The 11,862-nt window shown below is 42.1% G+C and overlaps 1 protein-coding gene across 4 annotated transcripts in view; it reads left to right on the top strand.

Annotated features, from left to right (window-relative positions):
- The window catches only part of PGM1 (phosphoglucomutase 1), a 69,076-nt gene extending 57,815 nt beyond the window's left edge, over window positions 1-11,261 (top strand). For all 4 annotated transcript variants that reach the window (XM_032296750.1, XM_032296753.1, XM_032296752.1 and 1 more), the window contains exons 9-11: window positions 2,715-2,898; window positions 5,408-5,542; window positions 10,605-11,261. In XM_032296750.1, the coding sequence (XP_032152641.1) occupies window positions 2,715-2,898; window positions 5,408-5,542; window positions 10,605-10,694 (409 nt within the window). In that variant the 3' untranslated portion in view covers window positions 10,695-11,261. The remainder of the gene's footprint in view (window positions 1-2,714; window positions 2,899-5,407; window positions 5,543-10,604) is intronic.
- The last annotated feature ends 601 nt before the right edge of the window (window positions 11,262-11,862 follow it).

Genomic DNA, 11,862 nt, shown 5'->3' with positions numbered 1-11,862 from the left:
AAGAATTTTATTTCTTCCCCTTCCTAGACTGGGGAGCCATTTAGCTTTTCTTGTACTAAGTTTTCTCATCTGTAGAAATGGAAATAACAGTCCAGCATTAAGAGAATTAAATGAATAATGAGTCTGAAAATGTTTTGTAAACTCTAGGGCACTAAAAGCATAGAAACTTTTTTTCATAAGTTACAGAAATGGTTATGCTTAGTCCACATCAACTTTTCTGCCTTGTGAAATAGATCCCCAAGGACTATGTACTTGTCAATATTTCATTAATTTATTCAACAAATATTTACTGTTTACCTGATTTCCATCAGGTACTGGGGATTTAGCAGTGAATAAAATAGTTAGAATACTTAGTAATTCTTCTTTATCATGCCTACTTTTATTTTTTAAAGGCATTAAAAATTTTTTTAACAGTAGTACTTTTCACTAATTCCAATTTGCCTTTCCCCCAGTTAGTGTAAAAATCTAACAAGAATTTTTCTGGACCTCAATATTCCAATTACAGAAAGAAAAGTTGATTTTAAAAGGATATTAGAAAAATTGTCTGTAAGAAATGAATAGGTGTAATTTCTCTGGACCTCCGTTGCTTGTTCTATAAAATGGACAAGTTAGACTAGAGAATTTAAAAAATATGTCCCAGATTTTATAGTCCATGGTATCTGGATAGTCAAGAAAGAAGTCAACTAAGCAAATTAAGCTCCTTAATCAGAATTCTTTTATTAACTTTGGACAGGTTCATTGATCTCCTCCTCTTTTATGTTATTCTTTTGTGCAGAAATAAGTAATAACTACCTGATACCACACAGTAGCCCTGGGGACCAAGGCACAAAAATCTCTACTTTCTAACAGAAAAACCTGGTCATTCAGAACAGCAGTCATGAACTCTCTAGAATGTAGAGTATCATAAAAACAGGGCCATGTCTATTTTTGTGCCCTTAGCACCCAACTCATAGTACAGACTGCATAGATATGTTTCAAATAGATACATGAATGAGTTAACAGGTGAAGAATAGAGTAGAATAAGTTTAGGAAGGCTTATTCAGTAAAAGGGTCACACCCTTGAATTAGTCACAAGTCTCCATATAAAAACTATTTTAACTTATTTTTATTAATTATCAAATATAACTTCTAACCAAGTATTACAAATCAAGTCCTTAGTATCTGCATTTATGATTAATTAAAACTCCATTATACCTTCCACTTAATGGACAAAAGTGCTAGGCACTTCTGCATGCATTGTCTCACTTAGCCTCAGAGCAGTTATTGATAAGGTAGCTGAGATTCTGAGAGAGAGGGCAACTGGCCCTGTAGTCGGCACAGTTAATACCAATAGAGGCTGGATTCATAGCTCATCTGTTTGATTGCAAAACCCAGACTCTTTCCATTCCACTCCTTTGTGCCTAGGGTTTAGAAAACATTTCTCTGGAACACCCAGAGGTCAAAAATGTAAAGTGCAAACACCTGGTTGTAATTTCTTGTTGTTTATCATGTTAACGGGGGAAAAGAGCTGACTTTAAGATTAAGGGGACTGTTTTCCCCTTGATTCATAGAATCCTGGAGCCAGAATAGGCTGGCCTTAATTCCCCAGCATTTCTCATGTCTCAGAGGTGTCATCTTGCACGTATCATATCTGTTTCATGATTACAAATAAATATAGACTCTGCTATCTTGACCTTCTAAAAAATAACTCTCTCAAGAGGGTGTGTGCCACTAGGTCAAGAAAAGCCACCTGTATGAGTCTTTAACGTCATAAGAAAGAAGTCAGAAAGAATTCTTGAAGGAAAACTCATCTTCATAGAATGTCATTTGTGATGCACTTTTTTTCTTTGGCCCTTTTTCATCTACTCTGGGCTTCTTCTGTCAGACTGAACCCAAAAGACCTTGGACAAAAATTCACTCCCACTGAAAGGAGGGAGGTGGAACTTAAAACAAAATTTAAAAAAAAAAAAAAAAAAAAAAAAAAAAAAAACCTCAGAGAACATCAGGATAAACAGCTAATGCATGTGGGGCTTAATACCTAGGTGATGTGTTGGTAGATGCAGCAAACCACCATGGCAAACGTTTGCCCATGTAACAAATCCGCACGTTCTACACATGTATCTCAAAACTTAAGTTTTAAAAAAAGAAAGAAAGGAGGCATTTTAGATGTAAAGAGTCAGTGTTTGGCGTCTTCATCTGGTTGGTGAGAACTTGACCTTGCTTTAGGAAGTTCGTGTGGAGCTGGAACTCTCCTTGGTCAAAATCTCAGCAGCCTCAGGCGGGTCTCAGGCTGGAAGCAGGCCCAGCATTCACCCCAGAGAAGTCCCGGGAGCTTGGAGGAGAAGTGCCTGAGTCACGTGCTCCTTTAGGAAGAGTTCTCCAGAGATAACATTGCTTTTCATTTTGCTTCCTCGGGATGTGGTGATTAAATGTTAGATGGCATCTTTCGAAAGCCTTTGAAACATCTCAGAGCTTTATTCTGTGGAAATGCCAAGATGGGTGTTTTCTGCTTATTCAGAAGCTCATAACCCTTCCCTGAAATCCTCCAATCCCTTCCTTTCATCCCCGGCCTGTTCCATCCCGAGTGACTGACAGGCCTGTATTTTTTTGCCAGCTTCTTCTGAAGTTAGATAGTTTTGGGGGAGGCCAAACAAATGATGAAGAAAGTGCTGATTGATGTGCCTTGGTATGATCTGCAATCAGCCTGTGGGCCTGAACTTCGTGACTTCTTCCAGGTATGATTACGAGGAGGTGGAAGCTGAGGGTGCAAACAAAATGATGAAGGACTTGGAGGCCCTGATGTTTGATCGCTCCTTTGTGGGGAAGCAGTTCTCAGCGAATGACAAAGTTTACACCGTGGAGAAGGCTGATAACTTTGAATACAGTGACCCGGTGGATGGAAGCATTTCAAGAAATCAGGTAGAAACAGACCTGTGTGTATGTGGGAGAGAGACCTCAGAGCTTCCTTTCTGACATCTCAAGGGAAAAATGAAAAAGGCCCCTTGGCCATTTTTCTTTTGCTGCCGTGTTTTTCTCGGGTAGCTGTTCTTACCTTGTTTTCTGCTGTCCCACATGACTCTCAAATGCATTTGTTGGGACAGTGGTTTATTCCCTGGTTCTATGCAATCTCCAGTACCCTCATTCTGGGATTCCTAACCTGGACTCCAGAGGGATTTTTGCATCCTCTGGAATTATATGCAAGATGATGTGTCCATGGTACATGCAGAAAGGAGCAGAAGGGAGCCCCAGAATCTCAGAAAGAGGGAGAACTGTGGGAACTTAAATATCAAGTCCTCTTGTTTCTGTTAGCAGATTATAACAGAGTGACAGCATGAAAGTGGCATTATCCTTACATGTTTCTCTTATATGTTCTAATTTCGAAAGAAGAGAAAAATAGAGGAGGAGTTCCCAGACTTAGAAATGTTGACCATCATCATCCGTAGCACGTGACTGGCAGCCCACCCGACATAGCAGTACCTGGCGAGATGCCACAGTTTAGAACCCAGAGGGTCTCTAGATGTGGACAGAATTGTTAGGGCTTCCCTCACTGCATGTCGGGCACTGTAGGCTGCAGGCTGGGTCAGGCTTTCTCCTGGCTTCTCACAAACACCCAGGGCCCAGGGTTCTCTCACCTCTGTCCTATTGCCTGTTGTTGTCACAGAGTGGACTCATCTCTGGTAATTCAGAATAGAAGAGCAGGATGAAGATTGTGTTACAACCTCCCAGTTTACTCTTTTCTGATAGACCCAGATTTTTGGCCTGGTCCTTCACAAGGCATCACACTGGGTTTGGAAGGGCTGGCTGTGGGATTTACTGGAAGCTTCCCTCTGGGGAGCAGGCAGTGTATGGATGGATGGGCCACAGCAACCCTCAGTGCCTGGAGTCTCCCTTTCTCAACTTCTAGCATGAGTGGTTTAACATCCCTGTGCCTGTTCGCCATCTGAGAACTTTGGGTCCAGTTTGAACAACTGTAAATTATACCTGAGATAATTAGAAGAGAGACCTGTGGTTGAGGAAGAAAGGGGTGCAGAAAAGGAGAGTGTGGACCTGGGGGATGGCAGGGTGGGACAGAATTTTGTGTAATTAAGCCTTTAGAGACAGAAGGGAAGACCAGGAAAAGTAAATCCCAACTCTGCACCGCCTCTGGCCTCTGCCAGGAGGGAAGAGAGAAGGAGGGGTGTGTATAGGAGGTAGTGGCCTAACCTTGGGGCTGCCCTCTGTCTATAAAGAAGGCAGCTGCTCCACTTTCTGTACTCAGAAAACCCAAGCATTTAGATGTGAGACCAGATAGGAGGGGAAAATATGATCTACATATTTTAATATGTAGATATGTAGATTGTTGATAGAATATCTGCAATCTAGTGAAAAGAATTTTAGAGGTTTTAAGTTGAAGCTGTGGGGAAAGGAGACTGGCCTTGGTGTGTTTCTAGAAAGCAAGAAATGGTCAGTGAAAATGGACTGTATCCTTCCCATGGTGACTAACTGGGGCATGTCCTCTGTGTATTTCATCTGCTGTCTTCACTAATCAGTGCTAATGAATGGCACCATTAAACACCAGATGGGGATTGGTGGCGAACAGCAGGTGAGGAGCAGCATCTTTCTGTTCAGTCTTTGGGTTATGCAAGGTTCTTCTTTTGACGGAGGATGAATAGACTCATAAAGACTGAAGAATCCTTAGGAAACTGTCTGGCCCAGCATTCTTCCCTCAGGTTGGGGAATATCTACCCCAGAGTTCCCACACGTTTTTTCTCCAACTGAGAAGATAATTGATGACCAGAGATACCGCTTGGGTGGGAAAAGAGAGGACAGCAGAGAGAAGGATGGGCTTGGCACTGCATGTGGACCCTGCTTTGAGTCATCAGGGATCAGTAGAAGATTGGCCATTGGCTCCTGCTTGATAGGTTGGGAATAGCCAGTCTCTGCCATTTGGGACCTCTGGCCTCCTGTTCTCTTTAGAGGACCTTCGCTAGTAGTTTGTAAGAGTCCTTCCCCTTATCTGCCTGAAGCTTCTTCTGCCCTGGTTTCAGCCCTTTTGGTCCATGTTTCTCTCTTGATCTGGGGGTTGAATTTCTGCATCTAGCAGCTTTATGTGCTTCATTATTAAGCTTCAAACTGGAACGGTTAGTCCATAAATCACAGGGAAGTGGGGAGAGGAGGGAAACCCTCATGTCACCCAGCATCACTGAGGTCAGGTCTCCCCTGACCCTGGAAATGCTTTTCGCGCCGTAGCTAAGCCTCCATCAGCTGGATGCAGAGAGGGTGATGGAAGGCAGGCTCATAAAGTGCAGCTGCTGCCATGTATCAAGGATTTAACCCTCTGATTGATCAAGTATCGATGAAATTAGGTCCCCAAATAGACCCTTCGTAATTTGCCAGCCTTCAATCTCCCAGCATATGGGGGAAAAAAATCTCTGCTTATCTTTTTCAGGGCTTGCGGCTCATTTTTACAGATGGTTCTCGAATCATCTTCCGACTGAGTGGCACTGGGAGTGCAGGGGCCACCATTCGGCTGTACATCGATAGCTATGAGAAGGACGTTGCCAAGATTAACCAGGACCCCCAGGTAATGCCAAGCCCTGTAACCTGGTTAGTTCATTCTGTTCAAGGGAATGAATGGTTCCCACCGAGCCTGTGTTTCAATGCCCATTTCTCAAATGACTCAACAGGGTACCAGCTGCGCACACTTTCCTCCATGTTTCTTTCTCCATGTCAACAACGTTATAGATAATAATTATAATAATAAAAATAGGGAGGCTGAGGTGAGAGGATCAGCTGAGCCCAGGAGGTCAAGCCTGCAGTGAGCCGAGATCACAGCACTGCACTCCAGCCTGAGCAAGAGTAAGACCTTGTCTCAAAAATAAAATAAAATAAAAAATAAAAATAGACAGTTTTCTAGAGCATTTATGGTTTGCTGAGCTCTGTTGTAAGCCTATTACGATAATATACTCATTTAATTATCAAATAACTTAGATTGTTATTCTCCCTGCTACAGATAAGGAAACCAAGGCACAGAAAAGCTAAGCAACAGTTAATAGGTTTACATGCCTGGAAGGATAACTACTCTCCCATCCCTGCCTACCTTTCTTTTGAGGCAGGTCTCACTCCGTTTCCCAGGCTGGAGTACAGTGGCACAATCTCAGCTCACTGCAACTTCCTGCAAGGGCTCAAGCGATCCTCCCGCCTCAGCCACCGGGTAGCTGGGATTACAGGCATGTGCCACCATGCTCTGCTAATTTATTTTGTAGAGAGGATCATGTGCCCAGTTTGGTCTTGAATTCCTAGGCTCAAGTAATCCTCCTACCTCAGCCTCCCAACGTGCTGGGATATGTGTTAGCCACTGCACCCAACACAGGATAATTGATCTTTAAAGCAGCCCCTCATCTGGTGTTCTGCTCTGTCACCACCTTTTGTTGCTTTGTTTGGTCTGGTCACCGGCTTGGGCAGAACATACACTGGTTCTTAGATTTGGTGGGGGCAGGAAGAGGCAGTTTGATGTGTCTTAGTCTGAAGCCTGGTGAGTTGGGTTCCTCAGCCATTCCCCAGAAAGTCTTCAGAAGTCTATCAGAGTAAGGAGGGACTCTGTGAGCAAAGGGTAGGACAGTGAACCTGAAGGACAAATGGAAGAGGCAAGGGGAAGCGGTGACGTACAGGAGAGGGTTTTCTTAAGTATGTTTTTCACAGGAGCCGCCGTGGCTCTGGCGCATGAGGGGGTGAGGCTACGCATTCAAGGCCAGCCTGGGCAACATAAGAACCTCTCATTCGTTAAAAATAAAAATAAAAAATAAAATCAAAAAGTATGTTTTTCACAACACTCATTGCAAACAGAGCTCCATAACTAAAAGAAGTTGGGGAAGTGTTGTGGTACCTTAGCCCCTTCTTGGTGATTCACAACATACACTGCACCATAAAGGCTCCAAGAATTCAGACACGGTGGCCTACACCTGTAGTCCCAGCTACTCAGGAAGCTGAGGCAGGGGTATCATTTGAGTCTAGGAGTTCTGGGCTGGAGTGTGCTGTGCCTGTCAGGTGTCCGCACTAAGTTTGGCATCAGTATGGTGACCTCCTGGGAGAGGGAGACCACCAGGTTGCATAAGGAGGGGTGAACCAGCCCAAGCTGGAAACAGAGCAGGTCAAAACTCCCATGCTGATGAGTAGTGGGGTTGCGCCTGTGAATAGCCACTGCACTTCAGCCTGGCGACATAGCAAGACCCCATCTCTAAAAAAAGAAAAGGAAAGAAGAAAAATGGGCGCTGAGAAGACTTGCAGTAAAGGTGCCTATTTAAGTAGCATTTGCTGAAGGACATTTCTCCAAAGAAAACATACAAATGGCCAACAGGTATATAAAAAGGTGGTCCACATCAGTAATCATCAGGAAAATGAAAATCAAAACAGCAAGCTGTCACCTCACACCTGTTAGGATGACTATTCTCAAGAAGACAAAGATAAGTGTTGACAAGGATATGGAAAAAAGGGAATCCTCAGACACTATGGTGGGAGTATAAATTCGTATTGCTATTTTGGAAATACCAAAAGTATGGAGGTTCCTCAAAAAGTTAAAAATAGTACTCATATATGATCCAGTAATCCCTCCTCTGGGTATATATTTAGAGGAACTGAAATCAACATGTCACAGAGATGTCCATTCTCTCTTGTTGATTCAGTATTATTCACAATAGTCAAGGTATGAAACCAACCTAAGTGCCCATCTACAGATGAATGGATGAAGAAATTATATATATAATATATATTATATGTGTGTGTGTGTGTGTGTGTGTGTGTGTGTGTGTGTGTCTATATACCACAATGGAAAATTATTCTGTTTTAAAACAACAAAAACCAAAATCTTGCCCATCTTGCCATTTGCAACAACGTAGATGAACCTGGAGAGCGTTACGCCAAATGAAAGTAAGCCAGACACAGAAAGGCAAATACTGCATGATTTCACTTGTCTGTGGGATCTAAAAAAAAGTGAAATTCACAGAAACAGAATAGCAAAGGGCTTACCAGGGGCCAGTGGGTGGGGAAAAATAGAGAAATGCTGGTCCAAAGGGTATAAATTTCAGTTATGTAGGATGAAGTAGTTCTAGAGATCGAATGTACAACGTGATGGCTATAATGAATAGCACTTGAAATGTACTAAGAGTGTAGATCTTAATTGTTCTCACTAACACCACCATAACAAAAAAGGTAAGTTAGGTGACAAGATTGATATGTTAATTGGCTTGACTTTAGTAATCAGTTCACTATGTATTTGTATATCGAGACATCATCTTACATACCTTAAACATAAATAATTTTTATTAAAAAATTGAAAGTGAAATAAAATAAATAGCATTTACCATGCTTATTTTTCCACAAAGCCTTTTTAATTCTAACACCTAATTAAAATCCTGTGAAATTCATTTGGAAACCCCTGGCATGGTGGTTTTGAGCAAAGGTTTTGGAGTTAGAGAGACCTTGTTTTAAATTCTATTCCTGCCACTTACTGACTGTGTGTCCCTGTGTAAGTCATTACAATTTTATGAGTCTTGGTTTCCTTGCCTGTCAAATGGCAGAATAATACCTAGTTCATCCAGTTGTTACAGAGATGTAATAAATGCAAAATGTTTAAACACTGTGGCTGGCATATAGGATTAACTTTTGAGAATAAGCAGCTCTCATAGGTTTTTTTAGTCTAATTTTTAAAATAGTGGTAAAAAGCATAGCATAAAATTTACTATTATAATATTTTTAAGTATACCGTTTAGTAATGTTGTATGTTATTCATATTGTTTTCAACATATCTCTAAAACTTTTTTTTTTCCAAAACTAAAACTCTATACCCATTGAACAGCACCTCCCCACTTCCCCCTCTTCTCAGTCTCCGGTAGCACCTTTCTTCTTCCTGTGTCTATGAATTTGACCATTGTGGGCACCTCATATGAGTGGTATAGTAGCTTTTATTACAGAAAGAGGGAGATGAGAGAATGCTTCACTTTTACATTTTTTCCAGTGGCTAGGCCCCAGTTTCAATCATCACCAGAACCCTGTTGTGTTGTAGGCATCCCTAAAACTTCAACCAAAGGCAGTGGGGGTCTGCATTATAGACACTTAATAGTGCAAGAGGAAAGGAAGAAGGAAATTGTATTTGTCTTTCTGTCATCAAGATAAATGCCTGCCACATGGTAGATTCAAAGAATGAATGAAATTTGTTTCCTCTGAACCACAGTCCTCAGGAGGTGGGATGGCAGTGGATGGTGCGAGGCTCCTGCAACACCCAGCTGTATCACCATCTACCCGAGGAGCTGCCTTCCCTTACTCTGCAGCTGCTGGGCCACAGCCTCAGCCCTTGTGGGGACTTCCCAAGCCCTAAGGGGAATGGCACATGGTAGTTTCAGCAGGTGGAGTTCATTCTCATCTAGATATAATGAATTGGTAGAGATTTAGATAAGAGAAAGTAACAGTCAGCAGTAGAAAATGTACTACTCCTGGCTGTGCTATTGAGTCACTTAGTCAAATCACTTCATCTCTTTGGGTATTAATTTTCTCATCTGTGAAATGGGTAGTTCAACTAGATTAGTAGTTTTTTTTTTTAATATTGACAGCATTTATTTAGTTAAGCAACGGAATTCTTTTTTTTTTTTTCTTTAAGTGAGAATTAGATGTGGGGAGGGGTTGCATTTTGAAAGATTCCTGTATTAGTCCTTTTTCATGCTGCTAATAAAGATTGGGCAATTTACAAAAGAAAGAGATTTAATTGGACTTACAGTTCACGTGGCTGGGGAAGCCTGACAATCATGGTGGAAGACAAGGAGGAGCAAGTCACGTCTTACATGAATGCCAGCAGGCAAAAGAGAGAAATTGTGCAGGGCAACTCCTGCTTTTAAAACCATTAGATCTGGCCGGGTGTGGTTGCTCATGCCTGTAATCCCAGTGCTTTGGGAGGCCAAGGCAGGTGGATCACTTGAGGCCAGGAGTTCAAGACTAGCCTGGCCAACATGGTGAAACCCTGTCTCTATTAAAAAATAAATAAATAAATAAACCATTAGATCTCACCAGACCTATTCGCTATCATGAGAACCGTACAGGAAATACCCATCCCCATGATTCAGCCATCTTGAACTGGGTCCCTCCCACAACACTTGGGAATTATAGGAGCTATAAGATGAGATTTGGGTGGGAACACAGACCCAAACCGTATCAATCCCATTGGGTACAGTGTGGGAAAGAAACTGGAAGATACAGAAGTGGATGTGGAGGCACTCACTGCTCCAGGTGAGAGAGAGCACATTGACTTAGCAAGAGTTACAGCAGGAGAGTGGAGAGAAAGGGGGGCCATGGAGAGATATTTAGCAAGGAAAAGTCACTTAGACCAGCTCATAGACTGGGTATGGGAAAAATGCAGAAGAAAATGTCAGGAACATCTCCTAGTTGTTGACTTTACATTAAAGACTGTGGTATTGATTCACTGAAATAGAAACTGCTGGAACTAGGTATTGGTGGAAATAACATGTGTTTGTTTTTGGACTTACGGAGTTTGAGGAGCCTTGGAGACCTGGAAGTAGGCAATCAGACTTAAGGATTTGGAACTAAGCATCTGGGTTTAGAGGAAGTGATGGAAAAGTTTCTCTTACTGTCTTCCTCAGGTCATGTTGGCTCCTCTTATTTCCATTGCTCTGAAAGTGTCCCAACTCCAGGAGAGGACAGGACGCACTGCACCCACTGTCATCACCTAAGAAGACAGGCCAGATGTGGTACGTCCCTCCACCCTGGACCCATCCAAGTCATCTGATTGAGGAGCATAACAGAAACAAAGTGTGTTCACCAAGCTTTTTAGGATTTGATTTTTCCACTAACCAGTTAACAGTGCATTTGCAAGGCACTGCCGAAGAAGATGCTCTTGGGAGCTATGTGGGAAAGAGGGAAAGAGGACCTGCGGGCTTATATCAATCTCAATTTCTTTTCATGCCCTTCTGCATTGCGGCTGTGTGGATATTTGTACCTTAGCATCAGGTAAGGAGACTACAACATAAGGTGCAGTGGATCATCAGCAGCGAGTGAGGCCATTCTTCATCCTTAGGATGTGGCAATGAAATGACGGTGCAGATTTCTTTCTCTTTGGTGAATCTTTCCCCCCATTTACTGTTTACATGTAACCCAACAAAATGCAATTTCTGGTGCCTTCTGTTCAATCAGTTCTTTCCTCTGAGTGAGACGTACTTGGCTACAGATTTCTGCCTTGTTTTGCGACATTGTCCCATTCTCACAGGTATTTTGGGATAATAAAGGAAAATGAGCTACTATTGCTTGTCGTCTTTTTTTCTTAACTACAAAGTACTTTTTTGGTTTCAGAAAGAAAATCTTTTTGTTTTTAGAAGGAGGAGAGTATTGTACTTTGTTTTCATGTCCTAGCCAGAAAACGAAACGGTCTCTGGGGTAGGTTGCAAATCCTTAGACTCAAGAACTATAATTTTTTTAAATTGTCCTGAATATTCCAAAAAGTCACATAAATTTTAAGAGAACTGTAATTTTAAATCTTAGCAGGGTCAACCAAGCTCTGGATTCGTCCAACGTAGACAAATCAAGCTTGACATGGTTAACTTGGAACAAGGGAAAGGAAGAGTGCTTTACCTCTTCCTAGTGCTTAAATAGCAAAGCACTGGTACACGCTCTGCAGTGCTGAGATGCCTTGATGCTTATTGAAGGGATAGAGGCAGAACCCTCAGAATCTGCGAGCAGGGTTACTGGCATTTGGCCAAAAATCTGAGCTCACTGGCATCTTATTCAGCTCAGAACACTTATATTCCATCCCCAAGTATATCATAGTTAAAAGCATAGACTTAAGAGCCAACAGACCCAAGTTTGAATCCCACTTGAGACCTTGAGTGACCTTTGAATATCATT

Source organism: Sapajus apella, unplaced genomic scaffold, assembly GCF_009761245.1.
Source record: "Sapajus apella isolate SASKATOON/1434 unplaced genomic scaffold, GSC_monkey_1.0 scaffold36, whole genome shotgun sequence".
NCBI classification, from domain to species: Eukaryota; Metazoa; Chordata; class Mammalia; order Primates; family Cebidae; genus Sapajus; species Sapajus apella.
The sequence above is the reverse complement of the archived record's forward strand: the minus strand, read 5'-3'. Positions and strand labels throughout refer to the sequence as shown.